This window comes from Phocoena sinus, chromosome 12, assembly GCF_008692025.1.
Source record: "Phocoena sinus isolate mPhoSin1 chromosome 12, mPhoSin1.pri, whole genome shotgun sequence".
NCBI lineage: Eukaryota > Metazoa > Chordata > Mammalia > Artiodactyla > Phocoenidae > Phocoena > Phocoena sinus.
In genome coordinates, this window is record NC_045774.1 from 67,343,286 (window position 1) to 67,367,963 (window position 24,678).

General features: G+C 46.5%; 1 protein-coding gene across 2 annotated transcripts in view; it reads left to right on the forward strand.

Annotated features, from left to right (window-relative positions):
* BACH2 (BTB domain and CNC homolog 2) overlaps positions 1–24,678 on the forward strand; it is a 362,077-nt gene that overhangs the window by 330,691 nt on the left and 6,708 nt on the right. For both annotated transcript variants that reach the window (XM_032650803.1, XM_032650804.1), the window contains 2 exons: positions 6,273–7,865; positions 19,600–19,806. In XM_032650803.1, coding sequence (XP_032506694.1) covers positions 6,273–7,865; positions 19,600–19,806 — 1,800 coding nt within the window. The remainder of the gene's footprint in view (positions 1–6,272; positions 7,866–19,599; positions 19,807–24,678) is intronic.

Genomic DNA, 24,678 nt, shown 5'->3' on the forward strand with positions numbered 1-24,678 from the left:
ACAGCAATAATAATAGCTGTTACTCAATGCTAGAAGATATTCCATAGGTTTTACTACGAGGCAGGCACTGTTGGTCTTACAGTTGGAGAAACTGAAGCACAGAAAGATTAAGTAAGAAGCCCAAGTTACCCAGCTGGTACATCATAGAGCTGGAATTGGAATCCAAGAAAGCTGGTGCCCTCAGATGTCACACAGTGCACCATCAGTGCCCAGAACATGGTTGGTGAATGAATGAGTGAATGAATGAGTAAACAAAAAATAGTAATGACTGAATGATCACATAGAGAATCTCAGGGACAGATTTACAAAATAGAGAGGAACTTTGTATTGTGGCTGCAAACCCAAATTCAAGCCTGCACAGGGGAGAAAAGACACTTAAGTTCATGCTTTTAAGCCACATTCACTAACACAAATTTTTTTAAAACCCACTGCATGAAATTATATACTTGTACATATAATCAACTTGCTTTAGTTTTTGTATTGTTACTTTAGGAATGGAAACAAGTTGCTTGGTCTGGCTCTATCATTGACTAAAACTAGTACCAAAATAACCAGGAGCTTTGTTGAAATAGTGAGGTTAATTTAACAAATACATCCTGAATATAGTATGCTTATAGAGCATGCTGCTTTGGGGAGACACAAGTGATAATATGGATATTAATTATAGGAAATTAAGATTGGAAGCGATGCCTCATCGCTAAGTCAGTCTTCAGCCTGCAGAATGGGATGCAGTGCACTGTGGAGGTGGAAGGGAGGAGTGAGTTGTCACTGATGCTGTTTTCTTTATTTGACAAGCGCCTTGCTGTGCAAATACGACCCAAGTCAGTGTTTTCAAAAACCCATCGGCATAGCTTTGTTACCTCCTCTCGCCTGCTCCAGCAGTGTAGGAGAGATCCAGCTCCGTTAGGACGTGATGTTGCTAAAAGTAAAAGATTCCGTGTTTTGTAAGGCTGTGATTATGGGACCTTGAGCAGCGTGCCACCCCTCTCCTGGGGCGCAGTCCCCAGATCTCCTGACCCATCACATCAGGCTCGGGTAGATGGGCTCAGTGCTGCAGCCATGAATATACACTGCCAGAACCAGCAGAGAAGACCTTCATCACATGGCTTGAGTAGAAAATGCTGTTCCAAGTCTTATAACAATTCCCAAACCCTGTTTTCAATTTATGCCTGAAGCCCAGATGCCTGACCCCTGTAATAATCCAGAGTGGCAAAACTGTTAGAAGTTTCCTTTCACAAGCTCTGTCCAGCAGCACACGGACCACGTCCTGAGGGAATGAGCTCCCCGGCTCTGCAAACAGCACCCAAGCGTGCCCTCTGCCAGCTGCATTTTCATCATTTCATCTTCTTTTCTTCCACAGCAGAGAGATGATACATCAGAACCCAAGGGAACAAAGGGTGGAGGGTCATAGTTTCAGTGGGTCAGATTTTCAACCCATGAGTGGCATGTGGACTCACACCACAGTGCAGGAGTCTGGTAGTCTGACCTTGTTTCTTTCAGGCCCTAAACCCAAAGGTCAGAGCCACTCGCCTTGTGTGTGCCAACTGCTGGATGAGGTCACCGCCTCCTTGGGAGCAACCAGAGAGCGAGGCGGGATTGCTTCCTGACCTCTCACGGGTCTTAGTCCCCCAGGGCACCCTCCATTCTGCCCAGTACATGAGCCAGTCTCATCTGTAGCACAATGTATATTGCACATAATGGAACCATAATGTGATGAAAAAAACACTCTTCAGAATGATTCAACCAAAAGATTCCATTCAAAATGCAAGACTATTATCCCAGGTGCCCCTAATACTGTATTTTGCATTTGTTTATCATTCCTTTAGGCCATTCCTGACTGGTGATTTTTAGCCTAGGTGTGTCTGCTTCCCTGAGAGCAGTGGAACACAGCTCCATTAATACCAGTGAGCTGGGACTGGCTTGCTATTTCTCATCACTTCATTCCACTGTAACTTGATGATCATTACCTTTTATTTTTTTATTTTTTTTTATTTTTGCTGTGTTGGGTCTTCGTTTCTGTGCAAGGGCTTTCTCTAGTTGTGGCAAGCGGGGGCCACTCTTCATGGCGGTGCGTGGGCCTCTCACTATCGCGGCCTCTCTTGCTGCAGAGCGCAGACTCCAGACGCGCAGGCTCAGTAGTTGTGGCTCACGGGCCTAGTTGCTCCAAGGCACGTGGGATCCTCCCAGACCAGGGCTCGAACCCGTTTCCCCTGCATCGGCAGGCAGATTCTCAACCACTGCACCACCAGGGAAGCCCCAATCATTACCTTCTTAAATAACATTGTTATGGGTCATTAGTTTTGTGGGTGATTCTCCATCTCCTACCCCCTCTTATTTTTCCCATTATCAGAGACTTACTTGTTACAAACAGAAAGTAAATAACCATGGAGGCTTGTGGACCCAGTTTCGTAAACATGCAGGTTCACGCCGGTACCTGGATATTTGCTTTCTGAGTATGTGAGCTTAAATGATTCCTCAAAATGGAAAGACAGTGCAAGCTACTCAAGATGGAGGCTAAACCAATATTTAGAAAGCCACTGCCTATTTTAACACTGGCCTGCATGTGTGATGGGCACCCACTTTCTGTTTTGTGTATTTGGAGCTATTGCAACTGGGCTGAAATGCACCAGAGATGGGTTCCTGGAAGGGACAGTAGTGGCAGTTCAGAAGGTACCCATTGTATCAAAGCAAACCTTGACCCCAGTCGGACCCAGTCGGGGGCAATTCAGTACACTCCAGGTGTCCTGCTTACAAGTCCCTGCTTCAAGGGATCCCACAGACTTCAGCAGTCTCCTCTTCTCCTGAACTGGTCAGGATTTCTTAGTTGACAACTGATCGTGTCATCTTGCCTTTCCATTGTTGATTTACGTGGTTCCTGAAAATTAACTTATTGTTCTTATCTCCTCTTCAAAGCTAAATTGTAGGTTTCTTGAGCACAAGGCTGAGTCTTGTACTTAACCATTTTCCATAGCACTTAGGTTGAAATCCCAACTCTCTACTTACTAGCTCTAGGACTTTGGACGCACTCCTTCACCTCCTTGCTTCTCAGTTTCCTTGTCTACAAAATAGCGGCGATCATGCCTGCCTTCCAGTGCGTTAGGAGAACCAGCTAGCACGGTGCTGGGCGCTAGCAGGAACTTGGTGAATAGTAACTGACTCTCTAGACAAAGCCCTGCGCGCAGAAGCTGAGCAAAATTTAGCAGAATTAAATATGATGAAGCATGGTTTAAACTCGCAGGAGGGAAGAGCTAATTATGGGCTCTTGTAATTCCATGGTGAGGACACCGTTTTCTCTGACCTGGGATTGAATGACATTTTACGACCCTGTTTTTATTCATGACTCGTTCATGACCATGTGACGATCATTTCAAGCTCATCATGTCTCCTGAGCCCCCAAAGGATCAATGAACTGATTTGGGATGTGGGGACTGTGCTTATTGGCATCCTTGGACCCACTCATACATTGAAGTATTAGCTTGGCCCTGAGCGGAGAAGCTTTCTGCAGCTCCTTGCTGCCATGAGGCAAGTGGTGATGCCCAGGACTGCTCTAGTGATCCTCAAGAGTGTCCCTTAGCTTCTTTAGCAATTTTCTTTAAAAGCAGCCACAGTGGGGGATAGTGGTACAGCTTACTGAGACCGCATCAAAATAAAAAAGAAATGGGGATGAGAGTATGAGGAGGACTGTATAAAAAAAAACATAAATAGCATCAAGGTGAGTTTCCCCGATTTCCCGTATAACGAGCGCATCTGCCGAAACTCAAGATACGGGGCTTCCCTGGTGGCGCAGTGGTTGAGAGTCCGCCTGCCGATGCAGGGGACGCGGGTTCGTGCCCCGGTCCGGGAAGATCCCACATGCCGCGGAGCGGCTGGGCCCGTGAGCCATGGCCACTGAGCCTGCGCGTCCGGAGCCTGTGCTCCTCAACGGGAGAGGCCACAACAGTGAGAGGCCCGTGTACCGCAAAAAAACAAAAAAACAACAACAAAAACTCAAGATGTGTATTATCCACTCTACAATTGGCAGATTGCCTAGGAGCGGAGCAGAAGATGCTTACTGATGGAGGGGTCAGCTCTGCCTTGATTCTGCCATTTTCTCTTTGTGGTGGAGCCATGCTACAATGAAGAAATAGGTCCTGTGACATTGTCATCAACCTTCTTTGGTTACTTATCAATATGCACTTCCTTACCTTACACTCCCTTTTATAGGTTCCTGGGAGAAAAGTACATTAAAAAGACATCTGCTGAATCTATTGCCATGTCAGCTTAGTAGAACGAAAGTGTAGGTCAGGTGAACTCCCTTTCAATATAGGTGCTAGGGGATGTGACAAATAAGCACCCCTGCCTGCCATTGATTAATCGGTGTAGTTTGTTGGTTTACACAGTGCCTTGCTCCAAAAGTAATTGGAGACAGCACTCACCGAGCAGAGTGTGTTGTCACCTCCTGGACACTATAGTTGTATGTTAGGGACACAGTTAGACTTCAGACATATTCAGTAATATACAAGCTTTTATCAGATGTTTAGAGACCCTCCTTAGGTGCAGGGTTACAAAGAGAAGTGAAACAATCCCTCATCTGAAGAAGCTTTGCTGTCTACTGGTAGAAACTGACACAAGTACAATAAAAGGGATGGCAATGATTGCCCTTGTAGAACTACAATGTGGGTCTTGCAGTCATGGGTTTTTGTTGTGGTTTTTCTTTTTTAAACCAAACATCTCAGGACTCAGTATCTGATGGAGAATATTTTTTTTGAATTGTATTTAAAGTACTTCAAAAATATTAACAATTAAAATTCCATTCAGCTATGTGTCTAAGAAATTTCCCTTACTAGGCATTCCCTTAGAATGCAGTGATACGAAATGAGCACTGCCCTTGGGGAAGGCATATGGAGGCTGAGAGGATGGTGTCATTCGCTCTCTGAGCAGTTTGCAGAGGGCTCCCAGAAGAGTTGATGTCTGCGTTGAATCTTGAACAGCAGATATAGGTCCTCACAAGAGTTTGGGCTCTGCGTGCTGTCCTGAATTCAATCCACGTGGCAGTCAGCTCCAAAGCCTGCGGGTTCGTCTCGCTCTGCACTTATTCCCCTAGCAGATATTTTTTAGTCACTGCCACTGTAGCTTCCAGCAAGGACCCCATGACCTCTGCTTTCATTTGTTTTGTACACATGATTCATGGACCTGCCTCCCCTCCCTTCCTTATAGGCTCAGCAGTGCTTGCAAGAACGTAGAGGATGCGTGGGTTTTGTGTATAGGGTAAGGAAGCCTGCCCTGAACACCGGCAAGTTTAATCCATTTTCATTCGAAAGAACAACTGGCCTTGGGCAACATATTTCTAATGGTCTAAGTCATTCAGCGTGTGTGTGCGTGCAGGCATGCGCGTGTACACAAGCTGTGCATAAATAGCACGTTTCCAGTCTGCGGAAAATGTGTAATGGACAAGCGGCACATGACAGTAGGCTCAGCCCCTGAAGATTTACCAGGAAAGAAGACAGCTGCGTGGCAAAGCTGCTGCTTATAATTAGGGAAGGAGTTGCCCATGTCCTGTGCCATTCAACAACTTCAGCCATTTAAATGACAGCCGGCTTGTTTAGCTCTAACCACCCTCCACCCTTTTTAGGGGCCAGGAGTTAATTTCTTTTTGAGAACGCTGCTTTGGACTGTCACCTCTAGTATCATTGTAAGATGGGATATGACGTGATGACTGGAACATCTCAACTAGCAACCATGATGAATGAGCAAAAAACAGGAGTTGCTTTCAACGTCTCTTTTTAACTTTGTGAGGGAAAAACGATTTTCAAAACCCCGTGGACTTTCCGGTTTCTAACAGGGCCATATTGCTAGTTCTGCAGTTGATGAGAAAACTATAATGCTTTCTTTGGCTCGAGTGAGCTGTGAGAAGTATCACAGCATTCCTGACGTACAGTGGCTCTCAACAGGACCGATGGGGAGGGAAATTAATAGGCTTCCCATTGTTACCGTGCATTTTTGCCAGGATATTTCATTAGTGTAAACACTGAACCCACTGTCATCTTGTTTAGCCACTTGACCCAGATGATTTTCAATTCTGTGTGTCGTGATGAGTAGAGCACTGGCGTGCACGAGACAGGCCCTAATTACTGGAAGCAGAATCACTGCTGACCCAGGACGAGATTAATTGCTCCTTTGCAGTCTTTATCCTGGGACATTAGCGCTGTCTGGTTATCTTGCTTCAGCTGAGGGATTCGGGACAATAGCAGTGCTGATGGTAACGGTCGGCAATTCCCCTGTTTGTTTTGCAGGTCACGGCCAGGGGGTTTGGGCCGCTGTTGCAGTTCGCCTACACCGCCAAGCTGTTACTCAGCAGAGAAAACATCCGCGAGGTCATCCGCTGTGCCGAGTTCCTGCGCATGCACAACCTGGAGGACTCCTGCTTCAGCTTCCTGCAGACCCAGCTCCTGAACAGCGAGGATGGCCTGTTTGTGTGCCGAAAGGACGGTGCGTGCCAGCGCCCGCACGAGGACCGCGAGAACAGCGCCGGAGAGGAAGAGGAGGAGGAGACGATGGATTCGGAGACGGCCAAGATGGCTTGCCCCAGGGACCAGATGCTTGCAGACCCCATCAGCTTTGAGGCCACTGCCATCCCAGTAGCAGAGAAGGAAGAAGTTTTGCTGCCGGAGTCCGACGTGCCCGCGGACACCAAGGAGAGCGCGGCAAAGGACGCATTAACGCAGTACCCCAGATACAAGAAATACCAGCTTGCATGTACCAAGAATGTCTATAACGCATCATCACACAGTACCTCAGGTTTTGCAAGCACATTCGGTGAAGAGAACTCTGGCAACAGCCTCAAGCCGGGGCTTGCCATGGGGCAGATTAAAAGCGAGCCGCCCAGCGAAGAGAACGAAGAAGAGAGCATCACGCTCTGCCTGTCTGGAGATGAGCCTGACGTCAGAGACAGAGCCGGGGACGTGGAAATGGACCGGAAACAGCCCCGCCCCGCCCCCGCGCCCGCCCCCGCCCCCCCTGCCGGGGCCGCCTGCCTGGAGAGGTCCAGGGGCGCGTCCTCCCCCTCCTGCTTAAGGTCTCTGTTCAGCCTAACAAAAAGTGTGGAGTTGTCCGGCCTGCCCGGTACCTCTCAGCAGCACTTTGCCAGGAGTTCCGCGTGCCCTTTTGACAAGGGGATCACTCAGGGTGACCTTAAAAGTGACTACGCCCCTTTCCCGGGGAATTACGGACAGCCCCACATGGGCCAGAAGGACACGTCCAGCTTCACAGTGGGGTCTCCCCTCAAGGGGCCTGGGTTGGAGGCGCTCTGTAAACAGGAAGGAGAGCTGGACCGGAGAAGTGTGATCTTCTCCTCCAGCGCTTGTGACCAAGTGAGCACCGCGGCGCACTCGTACTCTGGGGTAAGCAGTTTGGACAAAGACCTCTCCGAGCCGGTGCCAAAGGGCCTGTGGGTGGGGACTGGCCAGTCCCTCCCCAGCTCACAGGCCTACCCTCATGGTGGGCTGATGGCTGAACACTTGCCAGGAAGGATGCGGCCCAACACCAGCTGCCCGGTGCCAATCAAAGTCTGCCCTCGCTCGCCTCCGTTGGAGGCCAGGACTCGGACTTCGAGTTCGTGTTCCTCCTACTCGTACGCCGAGGACGGGAGCGGGGGCTCGCCCTGCAGCCTGCCTCTCTGCGAGTTCTCCTCCTCACCCTGTTCCCAGGGAGCCAGATTCCTGGCCACAGAACATCAGGAACCAGGCCTGATGGGAGATGGAATGTACAACCAAGTCCGACCCCAGATTAAATGTGAGCAGTCTTACGGCACCAACTCCAGCGACGAATCCGGATCGTTCTCGGAAGCAGACAGTGAGTCGTGTCCTGTGCAGGACAGGGGCCAGGAGGTAGGGAACCCGACTAAATTCAAGTATGTGATCCACCCTCAGTCCTTCATCTGGACTCTCCCTGCCCCCCACCACTGCCAGATTGTTCTTGTTTGTCAAGAGTAAAGGTTACAGTAAAGGGACTGTCTCCCTCATCCGCTGAGGCAGGAGGCTTCCAGGCGATTCCAAATTAACCACTTTGTCCTAGAAAGCACTTGAAATTTGATCGAGATTTCAGTACTCAGCAAGCAGAGGCAAAGTGCTTAGTGAAAACAGTCAGTCTAATGCCTGAAAGCGTGCGCAGGCGCTTCCGATCCCCGCCCCCCTCCCCTTCCCGTCCGTCTGCTTTGAAAGGATGCCATACCCCTCACCCTCATCCTTGCCCCTGGCCTCTTCAGTGTGAAGGAAAATATAGAATCGCTTTCAAAACTGACTGGTTGAAACTAGAGAGATCCACACTAAACAGGTGCTTTCCCAGCACCTTTAAGTTTCCTCGTCAGATGGGACTCTGGAGCCATCCCTTGTCCATTCATTTCAATGCAGGGGATGGACAGCTCATCATCTGTCCCAGTCCCAGTGTCACTGAAGAAGCACCCTTGTCAGTCATTCATAACTGTATAATGTGTCATTTCCCAAGCTCCCCACAAATGGTGAGAGTCATTTTTAGGAACAGTGGGGTTGAGTAGCGGTTTCTGTCCACCCTGAAAGCAAAGTACTTTCTAGGTAAAAATTCCCAAAGGCTCCATCTACGTCTTCCCAATGCTGGGAGAGGAAGCAGGAGCAACGCCAGCCACATCGTGAGGAAGACTCACGTGGCCAAGGAGAGAAAGAATAGACGCCCTCAGATGTCCCCCCTTCCCCTGTAACATGAGAGGCCCCTGGAAAGATCTGAGGGTGTCTGTGTCATGATCTGGCATAGTCTTGCTGATCGACAAGGAACCAACCTGAGACTGCCACCTGTGTCTCAGACCTGCCTCCGGAGCAGGACAGAGCGAGCCCGGTGAGAAGTCCCTCCCGAGGGCTGCTTCTCCGAAAAACACAGGAGGAAATGAAGCGCGCCCCTCATCATGCCAGTGCCCTCCACCCGCGTCTGCACTCCCTGGTTATTAGCCTCTAGTGAAGCAGGGATGTTAACCCAACCAGACAGCAGAAATGCCACCCAGGGTGAGGTGGGTTTTCACAGAGCCACGTGCGGTTTATTCAGCCTCTGCGAGGTTGGCGAGAAGCACATGAAGATTTTAGCTCGGGCATGTTTTGAAAATAGATTCCAAAACTTCCCGTGCCAACTACAGAAGTGCCCTGTGGTCACTTCCTCGTTTTCTGGCTAGCCCGGTCCCCGCTCTTCTGTTACTGCCTGGCAAAGATGGAAAAAGAAACATACTGAAAGGATTTAATTTAGCTAAAAGTCATTAAAAAGGAAATTTGAATGGGAAACTATTGCTATTTGAATACACTGTATCCCCTCAGGTTTGGGATGGAGGGTTGGGTTCAGTGCCCCGAGCCACACTCACATCTGTGTCGTCACATCTGTGTCCCTGACCTGAGAGGATTGAGGTTTCGTGAGAACAGTGAAAGGCTGTGCGTTCTCTTTCCTCACTCATCTCTTTCTGTCTGATCACAACATTTAGGAGGTTTTCTTTTTTCCCTGAAATTACTCATAGGCACCCCTGATGCAGAAGCCCAGTCGCTGGGTCCATCGGCATAACGATTTCCCTTGCCAAGGATGTCTCCAGAAAAGGACAAATGCCTTTGAGTCTTTGTTTTCTTTATATCTCTCCCTTAAGAGGAGCCTCACCATTAACTAAAGGGAGTGTGCGTTTATGACATTTGCATATGTTTAAAGACCTGTCAGTTTCAGATAAATCTCCTTTTGTCTCTCTAATGTCCCCAAAGAGAACTTAAAAGTCACTTCTTGGAACTAAATGCTGCCAACAAGAGCACATGTGTCTTTCCTGTGTTCGGGCCTTATCACTTGTCTACCTTAGACCTTTTCAGTTTTAAATGAATCGATGAAAAGGAAAAATCGGGGCTTTCTTGGCGGTCCAGTGTTTAGGGCTCTGCGCGTCCACTGCAGGGGGCTCAGGTTCGATCCCTGGTTGGGGTGGGCGGGGAGGGAAAAAAAAGAACAGGAAGAACCATTCGACCTATAAAATAGTCATGAACAGGACTAGTCTCCTCTCAAAAAATACCGCTGTCTTCAAAAATATTTTTTATTTTCACTTTTAAAAAATAGATATGTTCTTTGCATTTCTAAACAGTCTCGAAAGAAGAGACATTTTCCAAATTTCTGTGTCATTTCGGGAATCACATTTAGCCCCTCTCGGTAGTACATTTTGGGTAGGATCGTTATAGTGAAGCTAAGGTTTTTTCCCAATTTGACCTTTTAGTTTTCCTAAAGTAGAGATTAGGTTTTGCAAGAACTGTCTCAGGGACTTAGCATGACTGTTCCTCTTTGAGTTAATACTTTGCTTTGGGGAGTTTCTTTGACCCAGTGGAAGTGTGGTCTCCAGTAATAACACTGAAGGCAAACCCTTCACAAAGTGAATCATAACTGATCCAGAAGTCAACATCTCCTGGGCTGATTCTTCCCTGATCTGCTCTTGTGTAAGGTTCCAGGTGACTTCTCTTCCAAGTGAACTCCAAAGAGATGCCAGAGCCAGAAACCAAAAAAAAAAAGAGTTTCCAGGGGACTTCCCTGGCGGTCCAGTGGTTAAGATTCTGCGCTTCCACTGCAGGGGGCTCGGGTTCGATCCCTGGTCAGGGAACTAAGATCCCGCATGCCGTGCGGCATGGCCAAAAAATAAATAAAATTCAAAAAAGAAGAGTTTCCACCTCCAGCCAGCCACCTGTTCAGTACTTCAGACTGACGGGTCCTGCCTTCCTCCCAGTCTCTCTTCCTCTGTAAAGACCCAAAATGTTAGATCAAAAGAAAAGTGTTAACCTACCTTATATTCTGATTTCTAGTTACACCCTCTTAACTCTCCTATCTCACCAGCGTTGACTTCTCATCCTAACTATTCCCCAGCTTTGAGGAAAGTTTAAATAAGCACAATATTGTCCTTTATCAACAATCAGCTTTTTAAAGTTCCTTTTTAAAAATAATCAATCACAGCATACCCAGCCCCTAACATACCAAATTTAGCAGGCTTTCTCTGTGCCTACAGCAGTCTACAAACACACATTTGCATCTCCAGGGGTTTGGGTTTTATTTTAATACCATTTGCCATGTAATTACTAAGCAACTTGCTTTTTGCACATAGCTGTCTACTGTGTACGTGCCTCTAGGTCAATCGTGTAGGGTTGACACATGCTTCTTTAATATCCCTGGTTCCCATAAATCACAATTGACTCATAAATCACCTATCAACAGATATTCCGGTTTCCAGTTTTTTCCCTCTTACAAACATTGGTGCAATAAACATTCTTGTGAACATGTGGTGCTTTTATTTTTGTGGGTTAGAGTCCCATAAATGGGTTAAAGGTTATACTCATTTGTTAAATACTACCTACCTACTTTCCCAAAAGGTTGTAGCAATTCACATATCCTTCAGCAACTTGTGAGTGTCCACTGCCCCCTGTTCTTGCCAGTAGGAGTGGTCACCAGTCCTTCTGGTTTTTGCCAATCTGATGGGCAAAACATGACTTCTCGTGAAGTTGATAACTTTCTTGTGTGTATTCGCCATTTTGTATTTCCTTTCCTGGACTTGCCATCTGTCCACTTTTTGGGTATGTTGTTTGACTTTAGTCAATTTACAGGATCCTTAATCCTTAATATAGGAATATTAATCCTTTCTTATATTAATCCTATATCTTCTCCTTGTCTACTTTTTATAGTGTCTTTTTCCATTTAAAAAAAAATTTAAGTTTTATGTAATCAAATTATCAATCTTTTTCTTTATGACTTCTGGGTTTGCTGTTTTACTTAAAAAGTCAACTTGGGAATTTTTATTTATTTATTTATTTTTGGCTGCACAGCACGGCATGCGGGATCTTAGTTGCCCAACCAGGGATCAAACCCATGCCCTCTGCAGTGGAAGCATGAAGTCCTAACCACTAGACCGCCAGGGAAGTCCCCAACTTGGGAATTTTTTTCTTCCAATGATGAAAAAATGGACAGGTCATATTAAGTGAAAAAGGTAACATAAACAGTATATATAACAAGGTCCCAGTTTACTTTATAAAGAAACATAAATAATAAAAGCAGTATAGAGAATAAGATAAAATGGGAGGCAAAGTTGGCAAGAGGGAATACAGGGAAAGGTTAATTTCTATGTATTTCTGTAATGTTTGAATTCTGTATTCAAACAGATTCTTTACTCTGTATTCTTTATTCTGTATTCTCACACAGATTCTTAATCGAGATATAATTCATATACCATAAAATTCACTCTGTTAAAATGAACAGTTCAGTGGTTTTCAGTGATTCACAAAGTTGTATGACCATCACCAGTGTCTAATCCCAGAATATTTTCATAACCCCCCCAAAAAACATAATATCCAGCAGCAATCACTTCTCATTGCCCTCTTCCCTTACCCCATGACGTTACTAAACCATCTTCTGTCTCTATAGATTGCCTAGTCTAGACATTTCATTTCAAAGGAATCTTACAATATGTGGCCATTTGTGTGTGGCTTCTTTCATTTAGCATGTTTTCAAGGTTCCTCCTTGCCCTTGATGTACCCACCAGGTACATTATCATGTATCAGTTCTTCACTCCTTTTTATCGCTGAGTAATATTCCCCTGTGTAGATATACCAGTTTTGTTGATCCGTTCATCAGTTGAGGGACATTTAGGTTATTTTCACTTTGGGGCCATTATCAATTATCTGCTATGAGCATTTGTGTACAGGTTTCTTGTAGACATGTGTTTCAGTTCTCTTCGTTACATACCAAGGAGTGGAATTGCTAAATCCTATGATAACTCTATGTTTAGCGTTCTGAGGAACTACTAGACTGTTTTCCAAGGTAACTGAACTATTTTGCATTCCTACCAGCAATGTATGAGGGATCCAATTTCTCTGCATCCTCATCAACATTTGTTACTGTCCATCTTTTTTATTATAGCCGTTCTAGTGGTGTAAAGTGATATCTCATTGTGGTTTACAGGTTCGTTTTTAAATTTTGAAAATTACAGAAGAGTCATGAGCATTTGCCAAGAAGTAAGCATCTTAGTGACATAGTTTTGTACCACAAGCATTAACTGTAGATTTTAATAAAGAAGCACTAGGAAGACAGTTTATTTGCATAGTCAAAAGCATTGATTAATTGGACATGCTTTATTTATTTTATTTTTTTGGCTGTGTTGGGCCTTTGTTGCTGCGCGTGGGCTTTCTCTAGTTGTGGTGAGCGGGGGCTACTCTTTTGTTGCAGTGCACGGGCTCAGTAGTCGTGGCGCATGGGCTTAGTTGCTCCGCGGCACGTGGTATCTTCCCAGGCCAGGGCTTGAACCCGTATATCCCTGCATTGGCAGGTGGTTTCTTAACCACTGTGCCACCAGGGAAGTCCTGGACTTGCTTGATTAACGCGCTTCCTGTCAAGAGGGATGAAAGTGTATGAGGGTGATGTGCGTACGTATATGTTAGTGTATGTGTCGGGGCAGGGAGAAATAATGTCCAGAGCAAACACAGAAATGTTTCAGAAGAGCCGTGTCTGACTCTATGTCTCCCATCCAAATGTTGGCTTCCAGACATATGTTGGATGTAAAATGTTTACAGTCGTTTTTGTGGTTTGTTGAATCAGGCATCTTTTTACAAGTAACTGTAGTTGGTCTGCTTAATATTTAGAAAGAAAACCTCGCTGGGCAGCATAGAAGTCAGCCATATTTCTAATTAAAACAATGTTTTCACGTTGTCTAGAAAGACTCTTAGCATCTGCAACTGCAAAGCATATCGTATGACTGAAAGAAGAAACTATGTGACAAAGAAAGATAGGGCTGATAAACAGAAATACTAATACTCCACAACGACTACTAGTACTACTACTACTAATAATGGGACTTCCCTGGTGGTGCAGTGGATAGGACTCCACACTCCCAATGCAGGGGGCCTGGGTTCAATCCCTGGTCAGGGAACTAGATCCCACTTGCATGTCACAACTAAGGAGCCAGCGCAACCAAATAAATAAATATTATAAATAAATAAATAAAAAGAATTCTCCCTTAAAAAATAATAATAATACTTCATAGTCGTAAGGCAATTCAAACTTTTCAAAGCACTTTCTCCATCTATTATCCAGTTTTATTCTTCATAGCAATCCTCTCAGCTAAGTAGGGCAGATATTATCTCCCTCTGACTCCCAGATCCTCAAAGAACTTCAGGACAGAGAAGGAAAGACTTGCCTGAGATCACATAGCTAGGTAATTGCAGCATCACAGCTAAATTCCAGGTGTCCTGTGTTTGTTTTAGAAACTGGATCATAAGAACAGAGGTTAGATGGACAGTTGTGCAGGAAGTGTGTCTTTGGCAGGGGAGATTTTGTCACTGGCATCTGCCCGGCACAGAGCTGGCTGTCGCCATTCCAACAGCACTAGAATTGTCAGCCCAATGGGCATCTTGCTTTGTCCCCAAGACAACTCACAGGGATCTGAGGGGCTTGTAAGAGCATAAATGTTAAAGGCTTTGGAGAGGTGACTGCACCATCCGGTCCTCAGGGTACTTGCTAAGGGATCCAACTTCTGTAGCTTCTACTCAACATCTAATAGTGAAACCAAGAAAGGAGATAGGAAAGAAGATTGACCACCAAGCTTCCGCTGGGATTTCTAGAGGAAAGAGGTGCTTTTTTTCGCCTTTTTCTGCAACACCTGCGTCTCTGTCCTGCTTCACCAATAGCCCCCATCCAGCACACCAAAGACACCAGGTGAGTGAGATGTGTGTTGAGAGGCATGGTGAGGTGAGGTAGCCATTGTGCTGTCTGATTGCAACCCTGTAAAAAGTATACAGAGGAAACAAAGATCACGGGGAAGTCCACCAGAGCAGGAGAGTCATTGTTTGGGTGCGGAAATTTTATTCTCCTCTATTGTCTCATAATTGAATTTTCTGCTAGAAGTTATATATTTCTCGTACAATTTTTAAATGGTATTTTTGTTTTACTGGGAGAGAGGGGATGTGGTTTTGGCGGCAGCAACAGGGTAGTTGTTGGCAGGAGAGAGAAAGGGAGCAGCTGATTTCTGTCTGGTGAGAAAGAAGCACAAGCACCTGGGGTCCAGCCAGCAGCATCCCCTGCTCGGGCCCCCAAGGAGGAATACTTAGGTTTCTTTCACTGTCCAGATGCCACAGCATCTTCCCACCTTTTGTCAGCCCCTAGGGCCAGAGACACCTCGGCACTGCAGGGACCACTCATTTCAGGGAGCTCCCAGGAGGTCTAATCCCCTCCTCTGGTCACTACTGAGCCAGCCAGGACGGGTACCGGCTGAAAACAGCTTCTGCCCTGTTCCTCCTGCTGTGCCCCAGAGAGAGGAGAGTGAGTACCGTGCTGGGGCCAGGATGACAGCAACAGAGCAGATTAGACAGGCTGAGGCTGCCTGACTCTCGGAGTGAGTCTCCACTGAGAACCCAAGCGGCAGCAAGCACCTGTCTAGAGAGACATCGGCACCCCGGACCCCTCGGGCCTTTGCCCTTCTAAGCAGCCTGGCCAGCCTTCTGTGTCTCTACGCTGAGCCTCACTCGCGTGTGATTGCCGAGTGGTGGTGGTGGTGATTGGCTGGACTCTCCATCTTCTCACCTCACTGTTTACAAGGGTCCCGGGAATGAAAACTAAGCTACCTCCGAGAAGTAAAATCCTGGAGGAATCATTGGGTTCTAAGAATTTGCCAGAAGAAAGGCAGGAGGGCCTCAGCCTTCTCAAGGTCCAAGGCCAAGTCACATTAGCTGACTTTTGAGCCCATCTGGGGACTACGTGGGTGCCTGCCAGCCTGGGAAAGGAATGTTCTCCCAGCTCCATAATGGGTCTGCGGCTGCCGTTCATCTCCGGGGAAGATGCCCATCAGCTTGGAACTTACTACCCTGAAATCAACAAATAGGTGTGGTGAGTTTCCCACTGTGCCTTTCCAAGAACAGTCAGGGGCTTCCCTTTGGTAGCTGGGGTAAGTTCTCCCTAGCTAGAAGGGTAGCAGCACCTTTTCGAAAGAAACAAGTGTAGCTGGGGTTTGGGCTTTTTTTTTTTTTTTTTTCTTCATGTGGAAGAAAGTGTATAGCTGACGATTTTCCTTTGACCTCTTTGCAAAGCAGCTTGAGTTGCAACAGCTCTGCTGAAATGTTATATGGCCTTTTGCTTCAAGGACTTTGAAACTAGCATTGTTGATTTTTCCTCTTTCCTGTCAACCTCGGTCCTGTTTCCGTAGTGTTTTATGTTTGCTGTCTGGTGGATTTAAAATACAGTAGCTCTTGGTATAGAAGGCCTTTTGACTTTCCCTGTGGCCTGAACTATAGGTATATATTCTGTCTGAAAATAAGTAAACACACTGTACAGCAGAAGCAGAATTGCTTTGTTGTCAGCAGAGGGGGAGACGCCACGAAGCCCGAAGTGCTGTAACCCCTGCTGTGCAAACAAGCCTCCTGTCTGGTGTGGAAACATCCGTGTCCCCAACAGACAGACCTCTGTGTTATTTAGGTACCATCCAGGATCTGAGTGTCTGTTTGTTATCCAAAGGGTATAAAAGGGAAATCAAACATTCTTTCATATCATTATAAGCCCTGTGCAAACACAGCCTGTGGACAAAGCCCTTTCCTGGGTCCATAAACAAGGAGCTGTTTGTCCTGACTGCCCGTCATTAGCGGCCAAAGCAGGGCTGAGCCAAGCATGGTGTCATGTGCACTGTTGCGATTCTGCTCTCTTGGGCCAGAATTTGACAGGTGTCATGGGACAGAGTTCGCCCTATGGAAGTTCAGTCAGAGCACCCACTGGGATCCTTCAGCAAATGCCACGTCTAACAGGCTCAGAGCTATGAAGTAACCTGACTAAGCCATTGCACCCAGCCGCAGGAAGGCAGATCTTTAGTAGGATTGCCTTTGTGCCTGGGGATTAACGAGACACAAATGCCAGGATCCAGACTCATGTCTGCCTGCATCTGATGCAACCAAAGCAAAAGCCTGAGCTTAGGATAAAATATCTCCCTCTCACTCCCCTGAACAACCCAGACATAACGCTGCAGCTTCTGAATAGTAACGAGGACCTGGTTTCTTCACCCCAAAATATTTTGATCAATTAAGCCCAGACCTGCCAGTCTGATTCTCTGGTTACTGAAGTTCACTCGAGTCCACTTGTTCCGTCTTCTAGAGCTGTGCTGTCCAGTACAGGAGGCATACGTCACACGTGGCTACTGAGCCCTGGAAACGAGGCTCATCTGAATTGTAATGAACCCCCAAGTGTAAAATACACTTCGGATTTTGAAAATTTAGTACCCCGCAAAAGGTGAAGTATCTCAATAATTTTTAATGTTAATTACATGTTGAAAATATTTTAGCTCCATTGGGTTCAATTAAATATATTATTAAAATTAATTTCACCTGTTTCTTTTCACGTCCTTTAACGTGGCTAGTAGAAGATGTAAAAATCACACACGCAGCTCACGTCGTTTGCATTGGACAGCGCTGGCCTGGTTCCTGAAGGAAGTTTAGGTTTATAGTGCCATCTGCTGGTCCACCTAAAGCAGACGCTAGTGTAAGCGGGAGTTCAGCCGTCCGAGCAGGGAAACACTGTCTCTTGGCCAAGCAACATGCAATCTTCCTCTTCCAGAAGCTTCTGAGCAGGACCAGAACTGACCCCTCAAGTCTCTGCCTTGTCAGGAGTCTTTTTTTTTACTTTTTTTATTTTATACTGGAGTATAGTTGATTAACTAACAATGTTGTGTTAGTTTCAGGTATACAACAAAGTGATTCAGTTATACATATACATGTATCTATTCTTTTTCAAATTCTTTTCTCAAGTAGGTTGTTACAGAATATTGATCAGCGTTCCCTGTGCTATACAGTAGGTCCTTGTTAGTTATCCATTTTAAATATAGCAGTATGTAGGGATTTCCCTGGTGGTCCAGTGAGTAAGGCTCTGCACTCCCAATGCAGAGGGCCTGGGTTCGATCCCTGGTCAGGGAACTAGATCCTACATGCATGCCGCAACTAAGAGACCTGGCGCAGCCAAAGTAAATAAAATTCTTTTTAAAAATATATATATATATAAATAGAGCAGAGTGTATATGTCAATCCCAAACTCCCTAACTATCCCTCCCCTCCACCCTTCCCCACTGGTAACCATAAGTTCAGTCTCTAAGTCCTCGTCAGTAGTCTTGAAGAGGGCGACGGCAGACTGATGGAAGGTGCAGGCCTGTGTTCTCTACCTTGTGGGTGCTGAGGAAGCCCACAAGAACAGCAGTTCTTTTCCTAAGAAAGATTTCAAACTGCCACAGGGTTGTAAAGAAGCATGTGACAGAATATAAGGAGAACATAGATCCATCTCTTAAAAGCCTAGTGTCCTCTCTTTGGATGACGCTTACCTGCCTTGATTTGTCAAGAGCTTGAAAGTAGGACTCTTTCTGATAGTATCTGCATCGGTTATCTGTTGCTGCATAACAAATCACCCCAAAACTTCGTGGCTTCAAACAATGATAATCATTTAACATCTCTCACTGTTTCTATGGGTCTGGAATTCAGGAGTGGCCCATCTGAGCACTCCTGGCTCAGAATATCTCATGGGGTTGAAGTCAGATGTTGTCTGGGGCCAATCCCTGAAGGTTTGCCTGGGCCCAGAGGATCCATGTCCAAGGTGGCTCATTCATGTGACTGGTGAGGTGATGCTGGTTGTTGGCTGGAGGCCTCAGTTCTTCTCCACGTGGGGCTCTCCACAGGGCTGCCTGAGTGTCCTTGAGGCTCAGCAGCTGGTGTCCTCCAGAGACCACAATCTAAGAGGCCTAAGGGGAGGCTGCACAGCTTTTATGATATAGCTTCAGAAGTTACACACCATTACTCCCGCTGCATTGTATGGGTCAAGAGGCAGGAACACGCATCCCACCTCTTGACTGAGGAAGGTCAACATCACGTTGTAAAAGAAAATGTGAGAAGGGTTGGCCATTGTATTTTCCAAAAATACAAAGTCCCTAATGGGTGTATAGCACCGTGCAACTAAAAAGCGTGCCCCAGTTTTGCAGATGAGGAAATTGAGGCTCAGAGAAGTAAAGTAACCAGCCTGCAGTCTCACGTCTGGCAGGAAGGACTAAAGCCCAGTTCTAACTCCTAGATCATACTGGTATAGCCCCTCCAGGTTCTTTCCCTATGGCTCCCTTATGCTGTTGTAACTACAGATTACACTGACTGTTTCATCTTTCCAGCATCTTCAAGGTGTGCAGTGCTCTCTTCATTCAAGTGTTTTAGATGATTCTTCAGTTGATGTCTGTCTACAAATTGTCATTTTACTGAGTTGAGACTCAATGGGAGTAGGTTTCAACTAACTATAGAGCCCTTCTTACACAAGTGCTGTAGCAATGGCAATGTATACATTTTCCAATATTTTCCATGCTGTTTGCTTCAAAGATCTCAGGAATAACAACCACATTATAAAGTGTGTACTTACATTCTGTTTGATTATCCGAATATTACATCTTATTTATTTTTGAAACAGGAAAGAATAATCACTGCCTGCTTCAGTCGTTTTCAGAGTAGTTGGTCATTGTAAAAAGGAGGTTTTTCCAATTTTTGATGTTCCACCTGCCAGAATGAAAACAAAAATCCAGCTGCCATAATCATGTTCTGTTATTCTTGGTTCCAGGTCAAACTTCCCTTTCCTGTAGATCAAATCACAGATCTCCCAAGGAATGATTTCCAGATGATGATTAAGATGCACAAGCTAACCTCAGAGCAGTTAGAGTTCATTCACGACGTCCGCCGGCGCAGCAAGAACCGCATCGCGGCCCAGCGCTGCCGCAAGAGGAAGCTGGACTGTATTCAGAACTTAGAATGTGAAATCCGCAAACTGGTGAGTTGACCCGCCCTTTGCTGTCAGCAACCTGGAGTGACTGGGGCTGATGCAAAGTTACAGTAGCGAAGGCCAGAGAGGTAGAGAGAAGGCCACCGTTCAGGGAAGTTCGAGTTGATTTTTAAACGAGTTCTCAACAAAAATAATAGCTTTATATCTGTAATGTGTGTGTCTGTGCAGGTGTGTGATTGTTTGTCAGTATTTTATATCTTTTAGCCATTCGTATATTTTTTTAAATGTATTGACGTATAGTTGATTTACAGTGTTGTGTTAATTTCTCTGTACAGCAAAGCGACTCAGTTATACATATATATACTCTTTTTCATATTCTTTTCCATTATGGTTTGTCACGGCATATTGAATATAGTTCCCTGTGCTCTACAGTAGGACCTTGTTGTTTATCCATTCTATATATAATAGTTTGCCTCTGCTAATCCCAAACTCCCATTCCTCCCCTCCCTTAGAGGTGCTTCTTTTTTATTTTCCATTCAACATGTGCTGAGAGCTAACATTTACTGCATGCATATGTGGACCAGATATTATTCTAATCTCTTTCTGTAGGTGATCACATGTAATCCTCACATCAACCCTATGATTTAGGTTCTACTTTATCTCCATTTACAAAGGAGGAAGCCAGAGTGCAGAGAGGTTAGGTAACTCCCCACTATGTGGCAGAGCTTGAATGCAGACCCAGCTGCCTGATTCCAAATCTTATTTGCACTGCTTTCTCCCACCTCCCATGGACATGGAGGAGTGTAGGTTAGAAGCAGGACACCAGCCTACCACCAGGGGTCGCTCAGCCACGTGATCTCTTGAAGCCCTTCACAGCCCCAGGGTCCTGAATTCTGCCTCAAAGTGGCTGTCACCTCCTCCCTGTGCCTGAGAGTATTTTGTCTCGGGGAATAATCTCCCATCTCTCACGCCTCCCCCTCACTCAGAGCTCTGCACTCCCTTCTCCTTGATAAGCAACCTTAAGCTGCAGGAAGTAAATCCAGGTGGCCTCTGGCTCCTGACTGTACCCTTGAAGGCAATTAACACCAACTTCATTCAGCTCAGCCTTTCTGCCGGCCAAATCCTGGAAACTCATCCCACGTGCCCTGTCTGTGTCAGGCTGAAGAAGAGGGAGCCCACGGACTGTGGTCATGATCTAAGCTTGGGTCCTCAGGCTATACGTGGCGGTCCTTTGCCTCCTGGTAAGCCGTTGTCCTAACGGGAACCTAAGAGCAAAATAAGACATTTGAGAAGCCGAAGTAAATGTTACCTGTTATCAAGATAGTCCTGGACCTCGGGGTCTTTTTTTTTTTCTCTCTCTTAATTTAATTAACACCAACCAAGCAGGGGAAATGTGCCCATGTTCAGCGGCTGCCATCACCTACAAAATAAAGGCCAAGCTCCTTAGCAAGATGCACTGTGTTCTCTGTGATTCAGTCTACCCTCCAGCATCACCCTCCTCTCCCTTCTTGGAACTGGACCCCCAATAAAATCAAACTGGATGCACTTCCCCTCAGCCCCATCTCCTGCTGTTTCTACCTCTGTGCTCATGCCTCTGCTATTTCTCCTCTACCTCGGACAGTCCTCGACTGTTTTTTTTCTCTGACTACATCCTTTGTTCCTTAAGAGTCAGTTTACTTTCACCTCTCCAAAAAGCCCCTTTTCTGAGTCCCTGGTGAAGCTGAGCACCTGTCTTCAGGGCCCTGATCTGACCTCTGGCTTCATACTTACCACATTAGTCTTGCATTATCTGTGTATATGCCTGTCTCCTCAGCCCTGGCCCTAGACTGTAGGTTCCTCACAACAAGACAAGTCTTGAGAAGCCTCTCAGGAAATGTCTGTTGCCCTAAAATGTATTAGAAATTGTGACTGAGTCATGAGATTACAAATTCCTTCTTTCCTTCAAATTTTTCTTTAATGTTGTTGGTTTTGATTTTTTTTTTTGCGGTGCGCGGGCCTCTCACCGCTGCAGCCTCTCCCGTTGCGGAGCACAGGCTCCGGACGCGCAGGCTCAGCAGCCATGGCTCACGGGCCCAGCCGCTCTGCGCATGTGGGATCTTCCCATACCGGGGCACGAACCCGCGTCCCCTGCATCGGCAGGCGGACTCCCAACCACTGCGCCACCAGGGAAGCCCTTTAATGTTGTTTCAACAGCAACAAAAATGTTTAACTTAAGCCAACATAAGGAAGCAAGTCATTGCTGCCGATGAGTGTGGGTCTTTGGAAAGCCTGCTGGGCTTAAGTGGGGACCCAAGCCCCACTTGGGTGGGGCTTGGTGAGCCTGCTGGGTATAAGGTTTCAGGGCCTTAAGCACATGTCTATAGTGATTCGGCCCAACACTCTTTTTCAGGTGTGAGAATAACTATTATCATCCATATTTGAGAAACGCCTGATTTTTTGTAATTAGCACTCTTCCCTGTGTAATTTTGTAACACTGAGCAAGTAGGAAAGTCTAAGCCATACCCCTGGCAGATACCTAAAGCCCTTTGCTAATATTGTTCGGTTGAGAAACCAAGAAGGCATCTCCTATTTCTCCCGCTGCTTTTTTGGAAACCCCTTGAGTAATGTGCTGCATTTCCCTGCTGAACGAGAGTGTCGCGTGCTCATCGATGGGCACCTGTGACTTAGAGCATGCTGTTCTCAACCGAGGCCTTGATTTATACTGCCTTTCCTGCAGAGAACCAAAAGCCTGTCACGTGCAGCATTTCATCTTCTTCCCCCTAGAAAGTGGCCCAGGACCTTTCGTAGATCAGTGGACGTGGAGGGGTGGGTGGCTTGGCCAGGATGATGTGGCAGAATGGAGACCGCGATCCCTCCTGGGGCTGGTGTTGCCTCCCATTTTGCAGACTTGCAGGTCCAGGTAAGGAGGTCCAAGCTGCACAGCCACGAGTGTAAGATTTCTTCTCTTCGCCAGCCCTCCGGATGTGTTTTACTCCACACCCGCCCCCGCTCTGGGGAGTGGCGCCCTTTCCCGGTGGGCGGGGACAGTCTGGTCCCGCCCCGCGAGGCCCGGCTCCCGCGCCCACTCGCTCCTGCCCGCACCCACGCGGTCTCCAGCACGCCACTCACTCTGCTTTTGCAAACTTGCGAAATGTATTCCTCTCGAGTTGCACTTGTACATCTGTTTATTTTTCATTTTTAAAACATGTTTTCTTGATAAATTTATAAATATTTTAGCAGGTGCCCTTTCCCCGTGTAAATCTCTGTCTCCGACACACATGTCCACACTGTCTGCCAGATTGCACTCGTCTTTCGGCACGTGCACCTCCCATGTAGGAGACCCACTGGTATGTTTGCTTCTCTCTCTCTCTCTCTCCCTCTCCCCCCTTCTTTTTCCCATCGTCTTGCATCCTCTCATCTCTCCTGCGCACCCTTGCAAAGGGTGAGGACTCACTTCACAGCGCTTCAGATGTCCCGTTTCTCCATCCATTTTACTGCGTGCACCTCACGGGGCGTCCTCCTCTTCTCTCCTCACACAGCTAGTTATGGGAAAACCTCCATCAGTCTCCTCTGTGGTGGCTAAATTCACCTCTCTGATGGGGTGATGAATTTTAGTAACACAAGAGCTTATGTGGGGTTTCCTCTAAGGAGAATATCTCAGAACCCTGGGCTGGTACTCTAGGGCTCAGCCTTCTCACCTCTGTCCCTGCTTCCTGTGTCCAGAGAGAACTGGTCTTGGGACTCACTGCACAGTCCCCAGCCATCTGTGCCGTTGTGTTCAGTCCATCAGCTACAGAGGCCAGAAAGCCTACTGATATAGGATTTTTTAAAAAATAAATTTATTTATTTATTTTTATTTTTGGCTGCGTTGGGTCTTCGTTGCTGCGCACGGGCTTTCTCTAGTTGCGGCGAGCGGGAGCTACTCTTCGTTGCGGTGCGTGGGCTTCTCGTTGCGGTGGCTTCTCTTGTTGTGGAGCACGAGCTCTAGGCGCGTGGGCTTCAGTGGCTGTGGTGCACGGGCTCTAGAGAACAGGCTCAGTAGTTGCGGTGCACGGTCTTAGTTGCTCCACAGCAGGTGGGATCTTCCTGGACCAGGGCTCGAACCCGTGTCCTCTGCATTAGCAGGTGGATGGATTCTTAACAACTGCGCCATCAGGGAAGTATAGGATTGAATCATGTGAAACTGCTGATGGTTGATTTTTTTTTTGCAATTTTCATTGTCTCTTTTCTAAATAGACTTGCTTTTTTCAGAGAAGTTTTAGGTTCACAGCAGAATTGAAGGGAAAATACAGAGTTCCCACCTGCCCTCTACCTCTGCACACTCACAGCCTCCCCAGAGTGGTACGTTTGTTACAACTGATGAAGTTATAATGACACATCGTAATCACTCCAAGTCCATAATTTACCTTAGGGTTCACTCTTGGTGTTGTATGTTCTATGGGTTTGGACAAATGTATAATGAATGGCATGTATCCACCATGACAGTGACATAGAGTAGCTTCATCTAAAAATCCTCTGTGCTTCAGCTCTTCATCCCTCCCTCCCCCACCCCACTCCTTAGCAAACACTGATCTTTTTACTATCTCTATGGGTTTGCCCTTTTACAGAATGTCATATAGTTGGAACTGATGGACTGTTTTTTGACCTTCAGAAATCGCAACCTAATGCATTTGGGGGAGATTTTCAACTACAAGGTTTGGGACTGAGAGTTTTCCAATGGATTCTCTGCAAACCCCAAATTCCAGGAAACTGGAACCTTGATTCTCTGCAGTTTTCTGGTTGGTGGTGATTTTGCTGGTCACTCGGCTGGGCCTCAGAGAGGCATGAAAAGAAGCTACCACGGGGAAGGTGTCAGGGTCAGTGGCACATCTGGATGGGCTGCTCAGATGGGAGACTTGGCAGAAGTATGTGTCCAGGCTCTCATCTTTCAAGTTCCTAGAT